The sequence below is a fragment of the Rhineura floridana genome, chromosome 7 (assembly GCF_030035675.1).
Source record: "Rhineura floridana isolate rRhiFlo1 chromosome 7, rRhiFlo1.hap2, whole genome shotgun sequence".
Classification (NCBI taxonomy): domain Eukaryota; kingdom Metazoa; phylum Chordata; class Lepidosauria; order Squamata; family Rhineuridae; genus Rhineura; species Rhineura floridana.
The window spans coordinates 89,545,661-89,572,412 of NC_084486.1; the positions used below are offsets into that span (position 1 = coordinate 89,545,661).

Genomic DNA, 26,752 nt, shown 5'->3' on the forward strand with positions numbered 1-26,752 from the left:
TATAATGAGAAGACATGATTCATTAGAAAAGACAACAATGCTGAGGAAAACAGAAGGGAGTAGAAAAAGAGGAAGGCCAAACAAGAGATGGGTTGATTCCATAAAGACAGCCACAGACCTGAACTAACAAGATCTGAACAGGGTGATCTATGACAGATGCTATTGGAGGTCGCTGATTCATAGGGTCGCCATAAATCGTAATCGACTTGAAGTCACATAACAACAAACAAGAAGTTCCATCTGTAAGGCATAAGATATTCAGAGATGTCTGGTATTAGCTGGGTATGACATAGGGCAGGAATAGGGAACATTATACAGTCAGCAGTTACTATCTAGCTCAGTATTGTCTACGCTAGGGATTGAACACGGATGCTGCTTGCAACACGGATGCTCTCCTCCTGACTTATGGCCCTTTCCTTTCCCTATGGCCTTATAAAGTTGTCCTCCAAATGTTGGACTACAGCTCCCATTACCAACTGGCTGGGTCTGAGAAGAGGACAGAAAAGGAGGAGGAGGAATGAGGACCGCTGACTACAGCAGCGGTAGCCTGCCCCAGCAGTGGGTGGCACTGGTGGTCTGACAGACTTAGGTGGTGGTAAACAGTAGTGGAGGTTAGGTGTGGGCTCCAGCACAGACAGATGGGAGTGGCAGTGGCAAGCAACGATGAGTCAAGGGGGCAGCAGGCCACAGCAGACGGGGCTGGCCGCTGTGGGAGTCGGCAGCTTCAGCAGAGGCCAGCAGCAATAGCAAGCCTCACCAGAGGAGTGACAGAAATCATAGTTCCTAGTGTTTGCTCCCCCCAGCCTCTTCATCTGGCAATGGTGGATGCAATAGGGGCTTCACTGGAGAGTGGCAGTCCATGCAGCAATATCCCTGTTTAGCTCCACCCCTCTGCTCCAATTTCAGAGGTAAATTTGTTCCCTCACTGCTCAGATGAGCTGGGGTCTCCAGGCTATCTGAGGGTGATTGCCTAGGTGCAGGCCAGGTGCATTCAAGCTGGATATAGGCCCATATAAACTCAAGACCTTGAATGGGCCTCTCTTCAGCCTTGTGAGCCTCTGCGTGGCCAGGCATAGGCCTATACGGTGTAGCCCCCCCCTTGCCTGTGATTCTTCTAGCATCCCACATCTTCCCCATAGCCCGAGCCCAGACTGTATTGTCAATTCAGGTATTGAGGGAAGGGTTCTTGAGAGAAGAATAAAAGGGCATAGGTTATAAACTTATACCAGGGCTAGCCAACCTTGTGCCCTCCAGATGTTGTTGGATTCCAACTCCCATTAACACCAGCCAGCCTGGCCAGTGGTCTGGGATGATGGGAGTTGTAGTCCAACAACATCTGCAGAGCACTATATTGGCTACCCTGCTAGGCCTATGCTATTTTATTATATCACACATATATGGAGCAGATAAAAGAGCATTCTATAAATAATTGTTTATTATCATTATTACATTTTATTAGTATATATAATTTTAGTATAATTTATTATATAGACCCCAGAAATGTAAGAACACAGAAACAAATCCATGGAACAAACTAACCACATATGAATTAAATCCTCCTGGGAGGGATATCCAACTTACTGAGCTCCTGTGTCAAGGAAACATGTTCTCTCGCACCACACGGGAAGAGTGAAAGGGGGGCATGAATGTGCATGACAGTTATTTCAACACGTTCTCCCTCCCCATGCCACCGGCTCATTAGGGCAAGGCATAAAGACAAATAATAAAAGGGTCAAGCAAACATGATGAGGATCAACCTACCCCCATGCTCCCTTAACAATCCTAAAGGGAGGAATAGGGGAGCAAGTGAGAAAACAGAGAACTGACAACCTCTGTCCAAGCTAACAGTTGAAAATGACTTGCTAGTGACAAGCCACTTCAGGCTACTGGGCCTGCACTGCACAGTCCTTCACTTCTTCCTTCCAGTCCCCGAGTCCTTTGGAAGATTCTGATGTTCAGTCTCTCCTTCACTGTCTGTAGCTCCTGTCTTCAATAGTACACGGTGCAGCTGCAGGATTTCTTCAGGTTGAGATTTTGAAGTCCTTCTCATAAGACCGCCATCATGGCAGATGGTCAGTCTAAAAGGAAATCCTCATCGGTAAGCGATTCCCACGTTGTTGTGAAGCACTTTAGTAAAAGACATGAGCACTTTCCTTCTCCGCGGTCTCTTGGCTCTTATCTTGGTAGCTCTGAACCAGCTGACTCTGGCAGGAGAGATGCTTCATTTCACTAAGCATTTTGTAGAACTTCTCCTTCAGAGGATAGTGAGTGAACTACAATGTCCTTAGGGAGGTTGCTGTCAGGGGACCTGCTCCTAGAGCCCTGTGCGCTTGGCAGTCAGGTTCAGATCAGGGAGCATTCATGAAGCCATGTTACTACAAAGGACACTATATCATGCCCTTCCAATCCCATTTTCACCCATGAAAATGAATATTCTGGTGGCAATCATGATTCTCCTGATCTTCCACCTTAAGTTGCAGGTCGCAAAACACCCTGGCATGTCCTCCATTTTTTTTTCCTGATGCTTTAGACCAAACACAAGTGCATTATATGTTGTCATGGCCACAATGGATACCTTAGGCTTAGAGATTAATTCTCCAACTGGTCCTCCAGAGGCTGTAGTAGCTTAGCCCAATCATTATTCAGCTCCCTCCGGAGCAATTGCAAGTGCTTGGCTAAAATATCACTTTCACCAGTCGGAATCGCCATTTTGGCAGACTTCAGGGCCTTACCTGGGACTTTCCCCATATCAAGATTAGATTCATCCTCAGAGGAGTTGGAGGAGCTGTCATCTATTTTGAGAGAATAAAGACCATGACAAGTCCTTTTGAAAAAATTAGGGGAACCACACTGCATTTCCAGAGCTTGTACTCTGGTCCATATCACACCAGTTTTACATTTAGATGTTAATGCAATATTATTTCAGATCCCATGAGCTAGAGAGTGAAAGCCTCACACTTACCTTGGTCGCTAGCCAAGCCATACTCCTCCCCACCCCCAGAAGTCAATGCTGGTCTTTTTGATGAGTTTAACCTGGTTCAGAAGCTTCTGCCAGAGAAGAGAAAATCAGATCTTCCTATGGATCACAAATGAAGCGCATCCAATCGAGATTTCTGGTGCAGGTTGTCAGTCCTGTGCTCACAATCCCAATAGGCAATGCTTATGTAGAGAGGGTGTTGTCAGACATGGGCAACATATGTTTTGTAACACAGAAAATGGCCTAAATCCAATTGCTACTCCCTGCTGTGGTAGACCCATTGAATCAATAGAATTTGGTAAAACACGTTCCCATCGGTTCAAAGGGTCTACTCTAGTTGGGACTAGAAATTGGACTGGTGAAATAACCTGCTTCTGTTCTCTAACATAGTGTTTGTTAAATAAAAACAAGTTTGTTTCTCACCTAGTGCTGTTGGTTCTTCTTTTCTCTCCTTGTTTTTCTACCTTTACCGTAATGCTAGAAGTAATTTTGTAATTGTGAATGATCCCCTCACTTCAGCTGGACCTGGGAGCACCCACTTTTAGCTAAGATTTCTATCTTAATTTCCAACCAGAGAAAATATTTTCACATTTGTTAGACGTTGTGTTTTTTACTTGAATAACATGATCAAAGCAAATGCGGCTGATGTTTAATGTATTATGCTTAAAGATATCACCAGGCCCTGCCTTGTGACATCACCAGGGACCACCCCTGAAATCTTAGGGCCTGGGATGCTCCAGACCTGGCAACCTTCTGTGGATGTCTACTCAGAAATACATTTCACTGGGTTCAGTTGGGTTTACTCCCAGGTTCTTGTGCATAGGATTGTGGCTGGGCAGTGCAATCCTACAGGTATTTATTCAGAAGGAAGCCCCTCTATGTTGAATACAGCTTATTCCTAGGCAAGTAAGCATAGTATTGCACTGGAAATTTGTTTTTAATACTCTCTATACAACACTTTTTTTATGTACTCACAATGTAAACATTATTTGAATGCAAAAGTGTATAACTCATCTTGAGAGAGAGAGAAACACAGTAATATCATACATTTTATCTATTTAGTGTCTGCATGTGTGGGAAACCTTTAGCCCTCCAGATGTTGCTGAAGTACAGCTCCCCAAACCTGGCCTAAAAGATGAGGTTCACAGTCTAGGGCTGCTCCTAAATCCACTTTTGACAGTCAAGGCCCAAGTAGCATCCATACCCAAGAATGCCTTTCACAAGCCTAGGATGGTGTGCAAGTGGCAGCCTTGTTTTAGACAAGAGATAGCCTAGCCAGTTATCCATGCCCTGGTATAATCTAGTTTCAGCTACTGTAATATATTGTACATGAGTCTGCCTTTGAAGACTGTTTGGAAACTGCAGATGGTTCAGAATACAATGGTTAGATTATTGTTGTATACTGCCTTGATATTTTATATGGGTGGGCAGTATATACATATTTTATAGATAAATAAAAATTAATTAGAGTCACAATTAAAAATGTTGTTTTAAAGCCCTATACAGTTTAGGACCTAGGCACCTGAAGGATGAACCTGTATTTCAACCTGCCCATGTATTGAGAACATTTTCAAAAGCCATACTCTAGGTAGCTGCCTCCATCTAAGGTTAAGTAGGTAGCAACTGGAAAGAGAGCCTTCTCAACTGTGTTGCCCCATTTACAGCACACCCTCCCCAAACAAGGCCACCTGGTACCATAAAAACGTAAGAAGAGAGCCCTGCTGTATCAGGTCAAAGGCTCATTGATCCAGCATCCTGTTCTCAGAGCAGCCAGCCAGATGCCCTAATGGGAAGCCCACAAGCTAGACCTGAGCATCTGTTCACTTGTGATTCCCAGCAACTGGTACTCAAATACATTGAAGGTAGAAAATAGCCATTGTGGCTACTAGCCATTGATAGCCTTATCCTCCATGTATTTGTGTAAATTTATACAGTAAGTGCAACTATTACTGTATTGAAGATGAGATGATATAAAAACTCCAGCGTAACTTTTTTCATGAAATATATCTGGTATCCTACTTCTTCTAACAAGTATGTCACTTCCTTGAATGGGACTTCCAAACGAAGACCGTGTGCATAAGACTGCCATCCTAAACCAGGTGGGGGAAAGTTGTGACCCTCCAGATCTTGTTGGGACTCCAACTCTCATTAGCCCCAGCCAGCAGGGCCAATGATCAGGAATGATGGGAGCTGGAGTACAACAACATCTGGAGAGCTAAACACTAGGACAGCCTTTCCCAACCAGTGTGCCTCCAGATGTTGTTGGACCACAACTCCCATCAGCCTCAACCAGCATTGCCAATGGTCAGGAAAGATGGGAATTTTGGTCCAACTACATCTGGAGGCACACTGGTTGGGAAAGGCTGCACTAGACACCCAATAGAACTAAGTGGCCCTTACTTCCGAGTACACTTCCATGGGATTGTGCTGTCTACATTGTGCAATCCCATATAGCTTCACCTTATTTAGAAATTTACATTATATTAATAATTGCAGTTTAGTTCTCTAGGTGTGCTGGGGAGGGCCTGCGTCAGACAGGCGCCTCTAAATTACAGGCGCTCATCCCTAACACCCTTTGCAAGAAATTGGGAAACCTGCGGAAAAGACGACTCTCCTATGAAACAACGACATACTGTACTTTCCAATGATTTGTTTTCGTAAAACGTTTGCCCCACCCCTCTTCTTCCGCGACGGGCAGCTACAATTCCGATCTAACCTTGTGAGCATGTGCAGTGAGCGTTACGTGACGCCGTTGATCATAGGACAGCTCTGACGCCAGAGGCGGGGAAGGGCGTGATCTTTAGCCTCTTTCAGCAACAAGGAAGAAGAAAGCGAGAATTGTTCGGGTTTGTGCGTTCTCTTCCCCGTGTAGAGTAGGTAAAGTGCGTTCCGTTCCTCCTCTACCGGGAGTGAAGGGCGGTGGTGGTGCGCCGTGTATTGATCTTCAACGCGCATGGGAGGAGGGCGGTTGGTCCGCTGGCTGCAGCTTGTCTGGGGAGCCGGAGTCAAATCCGCTGAGGTCAAGCCGCAGCATTTTGTCATCCGAAGGGCTGTAACAAGTGTATGGAGCCTAGGTCGCTGCTTCCTGCTTATCAGCCTCGGAGACGCGCAGGTGCTCGGTGGGCTGTTTCTACTCCCCGCCTTATTCCTTTGTTTTCCACCTTGTCCGGGTTCTTAAAATAACACCTTTCAAACTCCTCTCCCATCAGGATTGGATTTCTAGCTCGAATGTGGACTAGCTCTCGAATTACTACAGAATGTAATTCAAGATCCTCGTTTGATGGATTCCGGTGTCTTTTCAAAAGCTGTGTGTGCGAGGAGCAAAAATTAAGCCGATAAAGCGCTTCCTGTTGCAGAAATAACTGCGATGTGGGTCAGGGACTTCACCTGACGGGGTTTCGGCGTGTTATTGGGCAACTGTTCAAGGCACGGGAGCCCTGCTAGAAAACACGACAAAACCGTCATCCCTGCAGATGGGTTCGTCGTCAAGCTGCTGTTTTACATAGTGGTGGTGATACCATTTTTGTTCCATTTTTTAAAAGAAGTTAACAAAGCCCCATTTCGGGATCTCAGGCTCTCTTTTATAATTGTGTTGGACCACAGTTAACCTGGAAGTATGCGAGAGTGTTGCTGAAGTATGAGAAGAGGGCAGGGGAAGAGCTGCCTGGATTCCTGTGTAACTAGGTTAGAGTAGCGCTGAAAAGGATGAATTCAAGCTCGTTGGTAGGGGTAGAAGGTTAGCAGCTGCTTCTGGTTTGTGAGGGAAACATCCAGCTGTATGATGGGAACATCTGTTGAAGTATGATTTATTTTGTGTGATGTCATTTCCTCCCCAAGGGGATAGAAACTGGGTTGGGTTGTGTGTTCCTGCCATCCTGAATCCAGACACTGATTTAAGGGGCTACCATTTACCCGTCTGTATTGTCTAGTTCCAAGTGAACAGCCATACTTTTGTAATTTGCCTCCTCCTTCTGATCTTTAAGAGTCCAGTTCAGTTCTATCTTCAAAACATTGCGTTCTATGCTTAAAACTATGGAAACATGCAGTGGTTAGTTCTATAGGAGTTGTTGTTCTAAGGTAGAACCCATGCTTTCTATGAATATGAAATTCACAGTGCAGTTGTATACATGCCTGCTCAGAAGTAAGTTCCACAGAGTTGAGTGAGACTTACTCCAAGGCAACAATTTAACATAGTTCAGTTCTATGTGCAATAAATATGCTGTATATGGATTTCATTGATAACAGACTCCTATTATGTACATTTTATTTGGTAGATTATTAATTTGTGGTATGTTTGGATGTAAAGTTTGTAAAGGCCTTTGGTGATATGCAATAAAGATTATTACTTAAGGCCCAATCCAAACTCTCCCACTCCCACCCACCACCAGGGGCACCACCACATCAGCTCACGGTGACCATGGCAGAAGGTGGAGGGACAGGATTTATCCATTCAGATGCTGTTGCGTGATGGCAATGAGACCAGCTTGGGATCCAACATATCCTGGGCCAGCTCATTCCCCTCTCACCCTCCAGAATGGAGCCTTCTGCAGATGGGCATCCCCTCAGTGGCACGCCTGCCTGCCCATTTGGCAGGTGGAAGGGGGAGGGCCATGCCAATGGCGTGTCACTTACATCACTCTGTTGGTAGTGGGGGACTGGCAGAGCTGAGCAGAGGGACACCTTTGCTCAATCTACCCCGCTCCTCCAGCCCAGCATAAGGGCACTTTGGTTTGCTCTGCCCCTCCCAGGTAAGTGTGTATAGGATGGCAGCCTCAGTCCCTGGTATCTCTGGATGAAAGGAGTCTCTGGTAGCAGGGCCCAAGCAACCGCTCCTTCCTAAAACTCTGGAGAGCTTGTGTCAGTAAGAATGAGCATAGCTCAGTGGTAGAGCACATGCCTTGCATGGAAAAGATCCCAAGGTCAATCCCTGGCATCTCCAGGTAGTGCTGGAAAATACTTTTGTCTGAAACCCTGAAGAGCTGCTGCTAACCAGTCTAGACAATACCGAGCTAGATGCACCACTGGCCTGATTCTATGTACTGCAGCTTCATATACTTGTATGAACAAGCTCAAGCAAAACAGTGTCGTAAGTAGCATCTTTTTAAAGCTAGTATGGTGAGCAGAAATAGCAAAAAAGGTGGGGAAAGGCTGGAAAAACCTGACCAAATAATTAATAGGAGTACAAGAGGGTGCTGTATTTTCAGCTACATTTAGTTGTTTGTGAGAAATTGTGCAGTACACTGTATATATATTCAGTAAACAGGAGTCAAATCTTAATTCCTAGAATAGTTGTTAAAAAACACACTAATGAGGATGCAAGTCCTAGGGAATTCAGTGGGATTTACTTCCTGGTAAGAATTGTTTGGACTACAGTCTTAATCCTTTATTTGTAAATAGAGGTGTGTTTAATTTCACTGAGGTATGTCTTGCTTGCTTTGGTTGTCTCACTTTTTGGTGTTTCATCAGCTGAACTAGCCCATAGAGTAGCTTTTTTCCCTGAAGCTGCAATCCTAGACACACTTCTTAAGCACCTTTGAACTTGGTGGAATTTATTTTTGAGTAAACATGGATAGGATCAACCTTCATGTCCAAATAATTGATACATCATTGTCTGCTAAAGGGGTTCAGGCTGTGTTTTTAATGAGCCTTTGTCAGGAATTGGGGGAAGGTAGAATCCAGTACCTGAGTTACTAGGACAATCTCCCTAGTTCTCACTTAGATCAGAGCTCCATGAGAGGTTTTTTTTGGCCAGGGGTCTCCAGTTTTCCCCCTTATGTAAGAGGTAGGAGCCTTTTTTTAGCCTGAGGGCCACATTTCCTCGGGAACCTTCTGGAAGGTGGAACTTATGTTATGGTTTATTTCTGTGCCACTTTTTGGCCAAAAAGGCCCTCAAGGCCGCTCACAAAAAATAAACACAAACACAAAATACACATCAGAAAAGAACAATATGGTTTATAAAAATTTAAATAACAAAATATTAACGTTGTTAAAAAAGTAACAGCAACATCTTTCAATAACAATCAGCACTTTCCTAATGTTTTTTTTTTTACAATAATTTTTATTCAAATTTTCATAAAACATAGAAAACAAAATCATAAAACATTCAAAGACAAAAAACAAAACAAAACAAAAATGATTAAACAAAAAAAATAAAATGTTGACTTCCCATTTGTCACATATCAAATCAGTTATAGGTCTACAATATATAACAATCCTGTCTCTTAAATCATATTATAAAATCACTTTCCTCCAGTAGTTATCTTAATTAATCATCAAATCTCATAAACATTACTTTATTCTTTCCACAAAAAGTCAAAGAGAGGTTTCAATTCTTTAAGAAATATATCTATCAATTTTTCTCCAAATAAACATATCAGTTAATCCATCTCGTTAATAATTATAATAATCTTATTGTCATAACCATAGTCCAAATAAACATTTTGATTAATCCATCTTATCAGAATCTGTTAGGTCCAATAATTTCAATAGCCATTATTCCATTATCCCTATTAGTTCCATCTTCCATCTTCAATAGTCCTGTTAAGTCCAGTAATTTCAGTGTCCAATCTTCCATTATCAGTATTCCATAATAATCTTGCTGTTGTAGCCATAGTCATATAATAAGAGTCTGATGGGAATTTCCTCTATCCCAAATATTTTCTTGCCATCCATTCTGAATAAGTTGCTGAAATACTGTTGTAAAGTCATATCTGCGTTCTTCTTTTTTACAAAATGCACTGGCTCATCTCTTAAGAATTTTTCCATTGTCACATGGCTGCAGTTAATTCCATAGATTTTCTCTATATCAAGCTCCATCACATCATTCCAGTCCAGAAGATTATCCAAGCCATTGATAACTTTATCTCTAATATCTTCATTAATTTCTTCAGAGATAACGTTAAATTCCAAACAGTAGATTTTATTTCTAAAATCCATAAACTCCAGATCTTTTTCCAATTCCACATTTGTTCCAATCTCCAGGGCTTGTATCTTCCCTTTATTTTTTCTTTTCTCATCTCTGATCTCATTCTCCTCTCTCACAGGATCCCCTATTTCTTTAAGCTCCTGCGTCATTTTGCTCAATTCAATTTTCAGCTCCTTACTACCCTGTCGCAGGGTTTGTTTCGTTATCTCAATCTCATCCATTATTTTCTGAAACATAGTTACTTCCAGATTCTCAGCCACTTTCTTGATTGCCATTTTTAAAACCACGAAAACAAAGCAAAACAAAAATAAAGAAGAACCACTTCTTATTTCAGCAACAATTGGGTTAATATTCCAGGCTTGATGACATCACAGTATAAACAGAGCAACCTGCCTTATCTCTCTATGTTCAAGAATGCAAAACAAATTTAGTTCCCAGCATCAAAACAGTTAGTGGCGTCGTGAAGAAGCAGATTCGTCAAAATAAAATAGACCAAAAAGAGAATAGTCCCAGTCAATATAATATTCCTCGGAATAGAAATCAGGAATAGAAATCCCTCTTCTGTTTATTATCTTTAGAATGCACTTCCAGGACAGCTTTTTGCGACAGAAACAGAGATAAGCTGTTAATTTCGTGAATAACAGAGAAGAGTTATAGCTCACCCAGAAGTTGTCCAAAGCTGATCAATCTGACAAATCTCCTTTTGCTGCAACAATTTAAACCAAGTAAAAAAAATAATAGAAAGAAGGGTGCTTGCCTGTTAGTCCGTTCTCTCTTTAAAGAAAAGATAAACGTATCGCTTAAACAGATAGAGCTTGTTTGAAAGTCCGTCCGGCATTGTTGGCTGGACCTTATCTCATAAATTAATGAAATCCAGTCCTCCCAACAAAAACAGGCTTTTGAGGTTAATCTCTACGTTTCTCCCTGCCCGGGAGAAATTTCATCAGTCAAAAAAAAAAAATGTTCTGACTGATTTATATCTGAATAAGCTTCTTTTGAGGCGGGAGCCCGTCCCAAAAGCAGGCACAAGCGAAGTCACCCTTCCCGGAAGTCCAGCACTTTCCTAATTTTTTTTTTTCAATTAATTTTTATTCTAATTTTCAAAACCAAAATAATACAAAAAGAAAACAACACAAATCAATAACTAATACAATACAAAAAAAATACATATATATAAAAATATTGACTTCCGATTTGTCATAGTTCAGCTATAAATCTATAATATATAACAAACCTATCTCTTAATAGATTATAAAATCACCTTCCTCCAGCGGTTATCTTAGTTGGTTTCAAATCTCATTAACATCATATCATTTTAATATTCCACAAAAAGTCAAAGAGAAGTTTCCAATCCTTGAGATATATATCAATCAATTTTTTTTCTAAATAAACATGCCAATTAATCCAGCTCATCAAATCTACTAAATCCAGTAATTTCAAAACACTATAATTCAACTATAAATCTATAATATGTAACAGACCTATCTCTTAATAGATTATAAAATCACCTTCCTCCAACAGTTATCTTAGTTGGTTTCAAATCTCATTAACATCATATCATTTTAATCTTCCACAAAAAGTCAAAGAGAAGTTTCCAATCCTTGAGATATATGTCAATCATTTTTTTTTTCTAAATAAACATGCCAATTAATCCAACTCATCAAATCTACTAAGTCCAGTGATTTTAAATCGCTCTTCTGTCATTATCCATATTGGGTCCATCTTCCATCTTTACGCACCCAAAAATCTTGCTGTCATAGTCATATAATAAAAGTCTGATAGGAATTTCCTCCATCACAGATATTTTCTTGCCATCAAATCCAAACGTATCACTGAAGTATTGTTGCAAAGCCGCATCTCTGTTCCTCTTTTCCACGTGATACACTAGTACATCTCTTGAAGGTTTTTCCATTGACACAAGACAGGGATTAATTCTGTTAACTTTCTCCATTTCAAGTTCCATCAGATCCTTCCAGTCCAAGAATTTTTTTGAACCGATAATATCTTTATCTCCAATCTCTTCAATTCCTTCAGGGACAGCGCTGAATTCCAAACTGTAATATTTGTCTCCAGGATCCATCACAGCCAGGAAATCCAAATCTTTTTTCATGTCCATAATTAAGCCAATCTCCATAGTTTGAACCTTGCCTTTAATTTCTCTTTCATCTTTTTTTTGTTTTCCAGATCTATCTTTATTCTCCTTTCTTATAGAATCCTGAGTTTCTTTCAGCTCCTGTCTCATTTCGTAAAATTCAATTCTCCACGCTTGTCTATTATTTCTCAGTTCTTGTTTTATTGAGTTAATCCCATTCATTATTTTCTGAAACATGTCTAGAGATAAAGTCCCTTCTTGTACATCCATGGTCTTCTTAATTGTCATTCTTAAAGCCAAAGGAACAAAACTCCTTCAATTTTCAATGTCCCAAACAAAGAGCAGCTTATTTCTTTTACCAGTTACAAAGGAGTTAATTTTTCCAACAAACTTACGTCACACGCTAGACAGCCCTTATCTCTTATCTGCCTGAAAGTGTAAGAACAGCTTTAGTTCACAGCGTCGAAATAGCTAGTAGCAGAGAGAATGAGCAGATTCGTCAAAAAAAAAGTAGATCAGAAAAAATAATCTCAGCCATAGATCAAAAAGATTTCTTATCTCCTCCCATCAGAAATCTCTCGCCCGTTGTAATCTTTAGAATGCCATTTTCCATGTCAGCTTTTTGCAATAAAAAAAAAAGATAAGCTATTTATATTTTCTTCCCCCTTAGTTCCGTGAATAAAAAAAGGAAAGTCTTACCTCACCTAGGTTATCTCAATTGCTGTTACTTTGACAAATCTCTTTAGCTGTATAGATAAGAAAATGATGAATGTAGACAGGAGGATGTTTGCCTGTTAATCCGTATAAAAAAAAATGGGTCACTTATCCAGCTGAGCTAGCATAAAAATCCTCGCTCTGTCTGAGCTGCTGGAAGACAGACAATTCTGACGAATTCCAGACTCCAACAATCAAAACAAAGCTAATGTGGGAAATCTCACGTTTCTTCTTTAACCGGAAGAAATTATTCCCAGTCAGAAAAGAGCCTTCTGACTGAATTTAAACTGGAAAAGTTTCATCCAAGACGGGAGCCCGTCTCAGAGGCTGCACAGGCGTAGGGATCCTCCTGGGAAGTCCACTTTCCTAATGTTTTGACGATGTCTACTAGTTCTTACATCAATGCGTTGACATCAGAGCGTGGTGCCTCTTGGGTGTCCTGCAGGTACTGTACCTGCCAGTCCTGGTGCAGGAAAGGGAACAGGAGCAACCCCAGCTTTTTGCCAACATAGACGGTATCCATGGCAAAATAGTACAAAATAGTAACATGCTAATGATAAGGCAGGGCCAGAGGCCAAAGTGGGTGGATTCATGGATGTGACTTGTACCTTTGTATAGTGAGCCACATTTGAGCTATGCAAAGAAGATAGATTTCTATGCACACACATACACCTCTCCATCCAGGCAATCAAGTGGCATTATCTCATTTCAAGGATGCATTCCAGCCAGAAGAAAACACTAGAGGAAGGTGCAGAGTATTTATTATTATTATTTCTTACATTTATATACCATCTTTCTTCTAAGGAGCTCAAAGTGATATACATGGTTTTCTCTTTTCCCCTTTCCATTTTATCCTCACAGCAACCAGTTGAGGTAGGTTAGGCTGAGAGGCAGTGACTGGCCCAAGGTCACCCACTTAGCTTCATGGCTGAGTGGGGATTTGAACCCTGGTCTCCCAGGTCCCAGTCCAACTCTTTAACCACAACACCATACTGGCTCTCCAGAGTACGCCAGTGAGGGATGTGTCCTGGGAGGGCGAATGGCCTAGGGAGACTGCTGAGGACTAGGCAGAGAGGCCTGAAGGAGTGCAATTGGCCTCTAAACCTGAAGTTCTTATGTTAGCAGGTATGAAGTAGAAATGTCAGCTGAAGCAGAAGCTGTTTGGCTGTATTCACTATTACCATTTATAATAATATTGGCTATCCTGTGTCTCCATTGAGTGTTTAATGTCATGGTACATCCTGCAGTCTAGAATGTGACAGTTGGTTACTCAGCTAAAAGGCCTCTTCATGCTAGCCACATTGGCTCATAACACTAAGCCAAGCTGTGTGGTTTATTTAGCGGTGATGTGCACGAGCTGCATGCAGCTTGAATGAACCCACTTTACTCCCCCCTTAGTTAGCAAGGGGGGAAAAACACAGAACAATTGGCTTAAAGTTGTGCCTGAACTAGTTTTTGTGGCTTGTTTCTTTCCAAAGAGGCCACAATCTGAAGCTTAGAGCAAACCTTGGCTTCAGATTATGCATAGTTTAGAAAGAAGCCAATGAGTGTTGGTTCGGACAGAACCATATTCCTCGCTCGAAGTAGAGAAGCGAAACATGAGCTTTGTACATGTTATGACTATAAAAACAACACTGCTTGTCCTAGTGTTACATCTGAACACGGACCATATGTGGTGATGTCAAACAGCTGGTTTCACAGTGGAAGAAACAAGCTGTAAGGCTTCATGGGCACTTGGGAATGCCACAGGATAGGGCGTGGTGTGTGACCATTGGATAAGGAGCTGATGAATGAAAGACAATCTACAGCACAGGTGGTCAACATGATGCCCTCCACATGGTTGGACTGCAGTTCTCATCATCCATGACCATTGGCCATACTGGTTGGGAGTTGTAGTTGGCTTAACCCTGTACAGTGTTTGTGGAGATCATATTCTCTTGTATATCGCACACATACACTTTCCCCTGTTCTTCCTGAGGAGGTCTGCTTCTCATTTGGGGACATACAGACACGTAGAGAGTTCTTCTGCATCACTGTGTTGTTCTGTGCCGATGGCTCATTACCTTTCTTTTCTCCCTAGCATTCGGAGATGGCGCTGGTGAAAAGTGGGTGGCTGCTCCGGCAAAGTGAGTAAGGGATTCTGTCAGCTCTCTTTTTTCCCTTCTTCTTGTTTCTGTGCTAAACAACATGATATGTAGAAGAGCCACAATTAAATCTCCCCACATTTTTCTGTGTTAATGATGTGCAGCCACTGAGGCTGGCAATTTGACCTGAGAGAGGGTTTAACCCTTTCCTCCTGTACTGTTCTCCCAATCAAGATCCCCATCCCATCCTGTACACTGCCCTGCGGTATTCGCCTCCCCTCCCCCGTAAAACAAATGAAGGGAACATAGGAAGTTGCCTTATCCTGAGTCAGACCATTGGTCCATCTTGTCCACTGTTTGTTACCTGATGAAGCTGAATGCTGGAAGATTCAGGACAGATAAAAGAAAGTACTTCTTCATGCAGTGCATAGTTAAACTATGGAATTCGCTCCCAGAAGAGGCAGTGATGGCCACCAACTTGGACAGCTCTAAAAAAGGATTAGACAAATTCATGGAGGATAATGGTATCAAAGAGAGCCAGTGTGGCATAGTGGTTAGAGTGTTGGACTACGACCTGGGAGGCCAGGGTTGGAATCCCCACACAGCCATGAAACACACTGGGTGACCTTAGGCCAGTCACTGCCTCTCAGCCTCAGAGGAAGGCAATGGTAAACCCCCTCTGGATACCGCTTACCATGAAAACCCTATTGGTAGGGTCACCATAAGTCGGGATCGACTTGAAGGCAGTACAGTCAATGGTATCAAAAGCTGCTAGCCACCATGGCTTTGCTCTATCTCCACAGTTGGAGTATGCTTCTCAATACCAGTTGCTGGAAACCAGTGGGGCGGGGAGGGGGAGAGTGCTCTTGCCCTCAGGTCCTGCTTGCAGGCTTCCCATGGGCCTCTGGTTAGCTACTGTGAGAACAGGATGCTGGACTAGGTGGGCCACTGTCCTGATCCAGCAGGGCTGTTCTTATGTTCTTATTGTCTACACTGACTGGCAGTGGCTCCCTAGGGTTTCAGGCAGGGGTCTTCACCAGCCCTGTCTGGAGAGTCTGGGAATTGCACCTGGCATCTTCTGCATGCAAAACAGAGGCTCTACCATTGAGTTATGGTCCTTCCTCATTGGCAGAATGACACTAGAGAAAAAAGAATTAGACATCCTCCCTTTCCCTGGAGCTTCTGCTTGGATCGAATTAGTGTCCCTTGTGGCTCTGTTGAATTAAAACAGAAAACGTCAGAGATCCACTTTTCTATGTAGTGTGGTCTTTAGACTGCGGCTCAGTTCACATGTAACACTAAGCCAAACCAGCAGCGTGCAAGTACTCAGAGCAAAGATGGCAGCTTTGGCTTCAGCTCATGGTTTGTATGTAGCAATACAAACTGTGACCCCAGATTTGGATGCAATGCGAAGCCAGACCATGGCTTAGTTCTGGGTAGTGCAACAACAGCAGGACTGTGAAAGGAATGAAGCTTCTGCAGTTTTTGCTCTGAGTATTTGCATGCTTATTCATGCTGAGCCATGGCTTGGCCTAGTATTATGTGTGAGCCAGGCCTGTTTCAGAAAAATGTGGCAAAATCCCAAATCATGTTTGGACAGTGTATACATATGTGTATGGTTTTAAGTTATGATGACTTAAAACAAATAATGTTTTAAGCTAAATTCCCTAAGGGCAGTACTCTTGGCCACAAAATAAATACAAAGATGTCTACGTGATTCTTTTTCTGCCTGGTGTCTGACTAATGGCTTGTCAGAATAAACCATATAGTTACTACAGAGCAGGACTAGGCTTTTTTTTTCTTGACGTTAATTGCTTTTGCTACTTCTGATATAGTTTCTGGCAATTCTGGTTTTCCAGCATGTCAAACATAATCACTAAAAGCAAACATCTAGCAATCTAATTAATGTGAAATTTATGCTGTTTTTAAGAAATGGGAACTTCTGAGTGAATGGGCGGAAAAATGGCAAATGCAATTCAATATAAACAAGTGTAAAATTATGCATATTGGAGCAAAAAATCTGAATTTCACATATACGCTCATGGGGTCTGAACTGGCGGTGACCGACCAGGAGAGAGACCTCGGGGTTGTAGTGGACAGCACGATGAAAATGTCGACCCAGTGTGCGGCTGCTGTGAAAAAGGCAAATTCCATGCTAGCGATAATTAGGAAAGGTATTGAAAATAAAAAGCCGATATCATAATGCCGTTGTATAAATCTATGGTGCGGCCACATTTGGAATACTGTGTACAGTTCTGGTCGCCTCATCTCAAAAAGGATATTCTAGAGTTGGAAAAGGTTCAGAAGAGGGCAACCGGAATGATCAAGGGGATGGAGCGACTCCCTTATGAGGAAAGGTTGCAGCATTTGGGGCTTTTTAGTTTAGAGAAAAGGTGAGTCAGAGGAGACATGACAGAAGTGTATAAAATTATGCATGGCATTGAGAAAGTGGATAGAGAAAAGTTTTTCTCACTCTCTCTCAATTCGAGAACTCGTGGACATTCAAAGAAGCTGAATGTTGGAAGATTCAGGACAGACAAAAGGAAATACTTCTTCACTCAGCGCATAGTTAAACTATGGAATTTGCTCCCACAAGATGCAGTAATGGCCACCAGCTTGGATGGCTTTAAAAGAAGATTAGACAAATTCATGGAGGACAGGACTACCAATGGCTACTAGCCATGATGGCTGTGCTCTGCCACCCTAGTCAGAGGCAGAATGCTTCTGAAAACCAGTTGCCGGAAGCCTCAGGAGGGAAGAGTGTTCTTGCACTTGGGTCCTGCTTGCGGGCTTCCCCCAGGCACCTGGTTGGCCACTGTATGGGAGGATCATGATCACAACTTCTAGTGTATTTTTATCTAGAAAAAATAACAGCTTGGGTGGGTGAGTGGGACAATGCAATTTGAATTAGGGCTGAGGTGTAGTGGGAGTGGGTAGAACCTTTTTCATTTAGGGTTACAGTGTCTCCTCCTTTGTCAATCCAAGTGGGGCTTCTGAAGTGAAAAATATCTGTGTTCAAGAGCCTGCACCCATATTTTCCCCTCCAGGGCTAACAGCAGGATTTGGGTGCAATTTAAACCAAGGAGTCAAGGGTCAAACCCGCCCTGTCCCTGTGCTGCAACCTCATGCCAAATTTGGCCCACTGCTCCAGCTTTTTGCAGAATAAAAATATGTCAGGAGTTCCAATTGCAGAACACTTGGTCTGGTTCACACACTAAACCGTGGTTTAAACAAAGCTTGCTTACCTCACCATGAAGTGCAAACCCAGCCCACCACCTTAAATCATAGTTAATAAGCCATAATTACTACTGAAAATGTTGAGGCTAGCACAACACAGTAAGCCAAACTATGGCTTACTGGGACCATGCAAATGTTCTGACTCCAGGAGAGGAGCTCACAGCCACTTTACTCCTTCCTGGTTCTTTTAGCTCAGTGTGGCATGGCTTAGCATGCGGTTAAGCTCTCACTTCACCAACCATGAGCTGCAGCAAAGAACAAAAATTGTTAGCATTCCACATGGAAGCAGCATTTAAGTGTATGGATTATACCAGCACACAAGGGAGCTATATGGCTGTAAATCCATGTCACTTTCCTTTCAAAAAGGAAGTTTTTTTACTTGCAGCAAAACAGAAGAGCTGTAGCCCTTTGAAACTCACAAGCAGTCATCGGCGCTTTCTGCACAGAGGTTGAGCACCTTCCCATCACGGCAAATGATCTGCAGCAAGCAATCTCTAGGCTTTCCCTCCGGAGATTGGAAACCTATCCGAGAGGAAGAAAAAACAAGGAATGGCATTTTAGCTCCATGTGGCACAAAACTAGATGCTCAACTCACTTAGATCCTCAAGAAAAGGTTGAGCAAAGGCATAAGATGGGAAGCCTGACTCAGCAACAGTCCTATGCCTGACATCCATCTGCTTTATTTATCGAACATTACAAAGCCTTTACTGCGAAAGACCTAAAGGTGCAAGGCTGTGCTGCAAGTTCCCAAAGTGATGCTACGTAAGGAGGTACGTGCAACATTCATGCCCTTTGGAGCTGGAGATAATTCCTTGGATAGCACACCGCTACACTTGGAGGAGTACTTGGGTAGGAGCACTAATGAGAGCCGTTCTGCAAGGATAGAGTTCTACTTGGATTTTTCATGCCCACAGCAATAGCTATAGCCTGAACTGGCTATAATTTCTGGCTTCCGCTTATTAAAATGCAGTACAAAAGGAATGTTAAAGTGCAATGCGGGATTAACTAGTGTTGATACTCAGGGGATTGATGTTGTGATGAAGTACCTCTAAGAATACATTACCTTGAATACCCCTGCCCAATCACTTCGAACAGAAGCATGCTTCTGAAAACCAGTTGCCGGAAGCCTCAGGAGGGGAGAGTGTTCTTGCACTCGGGTCCTGCTTGCGGGCTTCCCCCAGGCACCTGGTTGGCCACTGTGAGAACAGGATGTTGGACTAGATGGGCCACTGGCCTGATCCAGCAGGCTCTTCTTATGTTCTTAGGTTCTTATGTTCTGATCCATAAATTATTGTGTGTGTTGACTCTTCTTTCTATGTGGAAGTTACTGGGCTGTTTCATATGTAAAGTTGCCAACTTGGAAGCTGGGAATGAGCGTGAGGACCATGCACATGTTATTCAGCTCTCCCCTCCTCCCATTACTTGCTGGCTTCAGCACTGTGATCTTGGTTCATTTAAACCAGAGTCCACCATTACTTCCAAATGGGTACCTCTGGCTTTATATCAGTTTTCATGCATGATGGCAGAAGGGGAGGAGCAGGGTGAGGGAGGAGTGTGTGAGTCAGATGCTAAATCATAGTTCAGCAACAGGTATAAGCAAACAAAGTTCATTGCTTCTAAGCCAGCCCATTGTTTTCATAATGTAAATTCCGTTATTGTTTGGCATATTTATCAGACACTAGAACTTCAGCAGGTCATGTCCCACAAATGTGGGAAAAATAGTTGAATGTGCAAGTAATTTGTTGTATGAATTGTTTGGTTTTTTTCTTTGAAATTAAATAATGCATTTCAAATATTTCCCAAGCTGAAAGGCTGTTTAAATGTCCATTTTAGAACAAGATTGCGTTTTAGTCAGACCATTTTTAACAAAATGTTCTCTCTTTCTTTTAGGTACTATATTAAGGCGTTGGAAGAAGAACTGGTTTGATCTGTGGTCTCATGGCCATTTGTTATTTTATGATGATCAGCATCGGCAGGATCTAGAGGACAGAATTCACATGAAAGTGGACTGCATCAACATCAGAGTGGGAAATGAATGCCGAGGTGAATACCTGTTTTTTATCTGAACTTTCCCCCCTGAACACGCATATATCTGCTCTTTTTTTTTTTTGCATTAGCCACAGCTGAGCTTGGTGCCACTTGTAATGCAAATATGAATGACTTAACCCAGTATTTAGACCTAGTTCTAAATCTACAAAGTTATTTATCACAGTTGTAAGCTGTGGTCATTGTTGATAACTCTGTGACACTATGCACATTTCCAGTAAGCCCCACTGAATCCAATGAATTGCAGCCTTATTCTACTTGGTTTACCATAAATGGTAAGGATGTCCTTTGCCTCTTCTAAGGGCATAATTGGAATGCTTTTGTGTTGTCTTTTGCAAGGGATGAGGGAATCTGATTTTGGCATATATGCTGAAATAATGGAAAGCCGAAAAGTCAATTTGTTATACTTGGCTGTCCTATTAAACCAGCCCATGTAGTAATAGTACAAAAGGGATCTTCTGACTGAATCACTTCTACCAAATTATTTATTGTCTTCTGTAAAAAAAAATCTATTAAGTGAAAGCTGCGCTGACAGGGAGCAGCGGAAGGAAGCAAAATACATGTTTCCTTCTTCCACATCTTTTCCTGGCATACCGGCTACCGCAACAGAGGATCTCTGGAGGGAGCCGAACAGGACCTAGATATCATGTAAATCCCTCTCCCTTGAGCCCTCCTCTAACACTCCCCCTGGAGCGCCCCTTTTGCAGGCCTTCCACTGGCTTCTGCCAGCTTCGCTTACCGTCGGGCTGGGCTTCCCTGGCGGACATCCGGCTGAGCTGGGATGAGGGACTTATGCTGGCATAGCCTGGATGAGCCAGAACTCAGCTGGCTTAGCTGGAAGTCTGCCATATCCAACTTGCCTCAGTCAGGTGTAAATGCGAGTTGGATTGCACCCGTAGTCATTTGGGTAATTGTTTGCAGTCCAAAACTTGGCATTAATTATGACCATGCTGCACCAAATTCAGACAAACACAGTTTTTCACCTGTGATGTTTTTGTTTTATTTTTTTAAAAGGTTTGATGAAGTCTCTTTTCTGTTGTAGTTTAGCATTCACACTAATATTGAAGGACCAGTTAAAGACATTGTTCTTTCCTTAAAAATCTGATTAAAAAGCCAACCATATCCTTGGCTATATAGCCGGCATGATCTTCCATTTTTGGGAAATAATTCATGGTATATTGGGAAATCCAGCAGTTCCTGTCTGGGTAGATAAGTTACCATTTTGAAAGCCTAATATGCATGAGTCTGATTTGCTTTCTTTTAAAAAGACTGCTGGTTTAAAATTTTTGTGTAGGATTGAACTCACTGTATCCACTGTTCTTCATAGTTGCATGGGAGAGAGATCTCTTGTTAAATAACAGCTAAGATTACAAGAATACTGTCAAGAATCAATGAGCTATGCAAATAACATACTTCATGTTGCCCACCCTCTCCTGTTAAGCAGTGCAGACTTGCTTCACCCATAATGGCTTAGCACAAGCATGCAAAGTGGCTGTGATCTCCTCTCTCTGGGAGCCTGTGCATTCATGCTAACCCATGGTTTGACTGTTATGTGCAAACTGAGCTTTGCACTTGTAAAACGTCCATTTGCATGGTTACCTCTGGCAAGTGAGACTTGCGTCCAGTCAACCAGGAAAATAAGATTTTACAAATTGTGAAGGAGAACCAGTTCTCTTCCAATGTATCACAAGACCCTCATGGTCAGTGTTTGGGTGGAAGGGCTAGTAAAACCCTTTGTGGACTGGTTAACTTATTTGCATAGTTGCATGATTTATTTGCAGAAAAAATCTATGCTACCAACATTTAAAAAATACAATGATGGTGAACAACATAAAACCAACAATGATATCAATAAAACAAACCTAATGCAGAATACATCATAAACTAATAGTTCAGATCAATCCATTAATGTAGCTGGCTCACTTCCCAGGAAAAGTCTGTAGGTGCCAGTCAGATGTTCATTAGAACTACATTCCAAAGGGCATGTACTGCCACACTAAAAGCCCTGGTGGACATAAAGCTAACCTTTGGAGCTTGCAGCAATACTAGCAGTATTTTTCCCAAGGATCGAAGTGATTGGGCAGGGGTATTCAAGGTAATGTATTCTTAGAGGTACTTCATCACAACATCAATCCCCTGAGTATCAACACTAGTTAATCCCGCATTGCACTTTAACATTCCTTTTGTACTGCATTTTAATAAGCGGAAGCCAGAAATTATAGCCAGTTCAGGCTATAGCTATTGCTGTGGGCATGAAAAATCCAAGTAGAACTCTATCCTTGCAGAACGGCTCTCATTAGTGCTCCTACCCAAGTACTCCTCCAAGTGTAGCGGTGTGCTATCCAAGGAATTATCTCCAGCTCCAAAGGGCATGAATGTTGCACGTACCTCCTTACGTAGCATCACTTTGGGAACTTGCAGCACAGCCTTGCACCTTTAGGTCTTTCGCAGTAAAGGCTTTGTAATGTTCGATAAATAAAGCAGATGGATGTCAGGCATAGGACTGTTGCTGAGTCAGGCTTCCCATCTTATGCCTTTGCTCAACCTTTTCTTGAGGATCTAAGTGAGTTGAGCATCTAGTTTTGTGCCACATGGAGCTAAAATGCCATTCCTTGTTTTTTCTTCCTCTCGGATAGGTTTCCAACCTCCGGAGGGAAAGCCTAGAGATTGCTTGCTGCAGATCATTTGCCGTGATGGGAAGGTGCTCAACCTCTGTGCAGAAAGCGCCGATGACTGCTTGTGAGTTTCAAAGGGCTACAGCTCTTCTGTTTTGCTGCAAGTAAAAAAACTTCCTTTTTGAAAGGAAAGTGACATGGATTTACAGCCATATAGCTCCCTTGTGTGCTGGTATAATCCATACACTTAAATGCTGCTTCCATGTGGAATGCTAACAATTTTTGTTCTTTGCTGCAGCTCATGGTTGGTGAAGTGAGAGCTTAACCGCATGCTAAGCCATGCCACACTGAGCTAAAAGAACCAGGAAGGAGTAAAGTGGCTGTGAGCTCCTCTCCTGGAGTCAGAACATTTGCATGGTCCCAGTAAGCCATAGTTTGGCTTACTGTGTTGTGCTAGCCTCAACATTTTCAGTAGTAATTATGGCTTATTAACTATGATTTAAGGTGGTGGGCTGGGTTTGCACTTCATGGTGAGGTAAGCAAGCTTTGTTTAAACCACGGTTTAGTGTGTGAACCAGACCAAGTGTTCTGCAATTGGAACTCCTGACATATTTTTATTCTGCAAAAAGCTGGAGCAGTGGGCCAAATTTGGCATGAGGTTGCAGCACAGGGACAGGGCGGGTTTGACCCTTGACTCCTTGGTTTAAATTGCACCCAAATCCTGCTGTTAGCCCTGGAGGGGAAAATATGGGTGCAGGCTCTTGAACACAGATATTTTTCACTTCAGAAGCCCCACTTGGATTGACAAAGGAGGAGACACTGTAACCCTAAATGAAAAAGGTTCTACCCACTCCCACTACACCTCAGCCCTAATTCAAATTGCATTGTCCCACTCACCCACCCAAGCTGTTATTTTTTCTAGATAAAAATACACTAGAAGTTGTGATCATGATCCTCCCATACAGTGGCCAACCAGGTGCCTGGGGGAAGCCCGCAAGCAGGACCCGAGTGCAAGAACACTCTTCCCTCCTGAGGCTTCCGGCAACTGGTTTTCAGAAGCATTCTGCCTCTGACTAGGGTGGCAGAGCACAGCCATCATGGCTAGTAGCCATTGGTAGTCCTGTCCTCCATGAATTTGTCTAATCTTCTTTTAAAGCCATCCAAGCTGGTGGCCATTACTGCATCTTGTGGGAGCAAATTCCATAGTTTAACTATGCGCTGAGTGAAGAAGTATTTCCTTTTGTCTGTCCTGAATCTTCCAACATTCAGCTTCTTTGAATGTCCACGAGTTCTCGAATTGAGAGAGAGTGAGAAAAACTTTTCTCTATCCACTTTCTCAATGCCATGCATAATTTTATACACTTCTGTCATGTCTCCTATGACTCACCTTTTCTCTAAACTAAAAAGCCCCAAATGCTGCAACCTTTCCTCATAAGGGAGTCGCTCCATCCCCTTGATCATTCCGGTTGCCCTCTTCTGAACCTTTTCCAACTCTATAATATCCTTTTTGAGATGAGGCGACCAGAACTGTACACAGTATTCCAAATGCGGCCGCACCATACAACGGCATTATGATATCGGCTTTTTATTTTCAATACCTTTCCTAATTATCTCTAGCATGGAATTTGCCTTTTTCACAGCTGCTGCACACTGGGTCGACATTTTCATCGTGCTGTCCACTACAACCCCGAGATCTCTCTCCTGGTCAGTCACCGCCAGTTCAGACCCCATGAGCGTATATGTGAAATTCAGATTTTTTACTCCAATATGCATAATTTTACACTTGTTTATATTGAATTGCATTTGCCATTTTTCCGCCCATTCACTCAGGTTGGAGAGATCTTTTTGCAGCTCTTCGCAATCCCTTTTTGTTTTAACAACCCTGAACAATTTAGTATCATCAGCAAACTTGGCCACTTCACTGCTCACTCCTAATTCTAGGTCATTAATGAACAAGTTGAAAAGTACAGGTCCCAATACCGATCCTTGAGGGACTCCACTTTCTACAGCCCTCCATTGGGACAACTGTCCATTTATTCCTACTCTCTGCTTTCTGCTTCTTAACCAATTCCTTATCCACAAGAGGACCTCTCCTCTTATTCCATGACTGCTAAGCTTCCTCAGAAGTCTTTGGTGAGCTACCTTGTCAAATGCTTTTTGAAAGTCTAAGTACACTATGTCCACTGGATCACCTCTATCTATATGCTTGTTGACACTCTCAAAGAATTCTAATAGGTTACTGAGACAGGACTTTCCCTTGCAGAAGCCATGCTGGCTCTGCTTCAGCAAGGCTTGTTCTTCTATGTGCTTAGTTAATCTAGCTTTAATAATACTTTCTACCAGTTTTCCAGGGACAGAAGTTAAGCTAACTGGCCTGTAATTTCCGGGATCCCCCCGGATCCCTTTTTGAAGATTGGCGTTACATTTGCCACTTTCCAGTCCTCAGGCACGGAGGAGGACCCGAGGGACAAGTTACATATTTTAGTTAGCAGATCAGCAATTTCACATTTGAGTTCTTTGAGAACTCTTGGGTGGATGCCATTTGGGCCTGGTGATTTGTCAGTTTTTATATTGTCCATTAAGCCTAGAACTTCCTCTCTTGTCACCACGATTTGTCTCAGTTCTTCTGAATCCCTTCCTGCAAATGTTAGTTCAGGTTCAGGGATCTGCCCTATATCTTCCACTGTGAAGACAGATGCAAAGAATTTATTTAGTTTTTAACTAGACATGTACATTAGGGAGCCTTTATTGGTGTTTCTCCCACCCCCACCCTTTGTTTTTGTTTTTTACCCTCTGCTTTGTTCATATTTTCTGCAGGGCTTGGAAAATTGCTCTCCGAGATGCCAGGACAAGTGGGGTAAGTGTGTGTTTGGTTTTTTTCCTCCTGTTAGTAGCATTGAGAGAAATAGCCTTACACTTCTGTTTCTTGAGTACTTCCTTTGTATGGCTAGCACCTCAACCCCCATCTCTGTGGTTTGGATGGAAGGAGGAACTCAAGAACATAAGAAGAGCCCTGCATCAGACAAAGTGCCCTCTTCCGGTCTAGTCCAGCACTCTGTTTTTGCAGTAGCCAACTCGATGGCTATGAGAAGCTTGCAAGTAGGACCTGAGTACAATAGCATTCTCCTCGGCATTCCCAGGACATGTAGCTCCTAGGACTTGCAAAACAGACTAACCATAGCAGAGGGTTTTTTTACACACCTCAATGGGCTGTAGACTTTCCAATTTCCAGGTGGGTGGGACCTGTGTCAAAACTAGAAAAAGGTGGGCACGGGCGAATGGTTATAGTGGTATCTCAGTGGTCTCCTGCTGTGTCCTGTCTTTGAAATTTCCTTTAGGATGGTCACTTTAAGATCTGCAAATGTACATGCATGTACATGGGACAAACTGGACACTCTCTGTTATGTGCCTTCAAGTTGATTACGACTTATGGCGACCCTATGAATCAGTGACCTCCAATAGCATATGTCATAGATCACCCTGTTCAGATCTTGTAAGTTCAGGTCTGTGGCTTCTTTTATAGAATCCATCTCTTCTTTGGCCTTCCTCTTTTTCTACTCCCTTCTGTTTGCCCTGCGCTCCTGCTAGGAGGAAGGATGGGATATAAATAAATAAATAAATAAATAAATAAATAAGATTGCTTTGTTGTTCTTCTTTAGCTTTACTCTGATTTTCAATGCAACCAATTCATGTTCTGTACCGCAGTCTGCTTCTGGTCTTGTTTTCGCAAAAAGTATGGAACTTCATCTTCTGCTACCAATTCTAATCAATTTGATTCCTATATTGACCATTATTTATTTATTAATTCTATTTCTATGCCGCCGTTTGGCCAAAAGGCCCTCAAGGCGGCTCACAAGGTTGTGGCTCTGCAGGACATCATTTGGTGATGTCCACGTGTACAGTTGTCTTTTTGGATGTTCAAAAAACGTGTTCGCAAGAAACAAATTACTGGCTTCACAGCATTCAATAAATTTTTCTCCTGCTTCATTTCTGTCTCCTAAGCCCAATTTCCCCACAATTCTTAGTTCTTTTCTGTGTTGACCATTGTACTGTACTGTCACT

General features: G+C 42.5%; 1 protein-coding gene across 7 annotated transcripts in view; it reads left to right on the top strand.

Moving 5' to 3' along the window:
* The window catches only part of PLEKHB2 (pleckstrin homology domain containing B2), a 46,899-nt gene that overhangs the window by 3,100 nt on the left and 17,047 nt on the right, over window positions 1-26,752 (top strand). For 2 of the 7 annotated variants that reach the window (XM_061636385.1, XM_061636384.1), the window contains exons 2-5: window positions 14,789-14,834; window positions 19,920-20,072; window positions 22,712-22,814; window positions 25,508-25,547. In XM_061636385.1, coding sequence (XP_061492369.1) covers window positions 14,798-14,834; window positions 19,920-20,072; window positions 22,712-22,814; window positions 25,508-25,547 — 333 coding nt within the window. In that variant the 5' untranslated portion in view covers window positions 14,789-14,797. Of the gene's footprint in view, window positions 1-5,698; window positions 5,855-5,960; window positions 6,090-14,788; window positions 14,835-18,572; window positions 18,800-19,919; window positions 20,073-22,711; window positions 22,815-25,507; window positions 25,548-26,752 lie in introns of those variants that run through there. The other 5 variants (XM_061636382.1, XM_061636383.1, XM_061636380.1 and 2 more) reach the window with 5 other exon arrangements.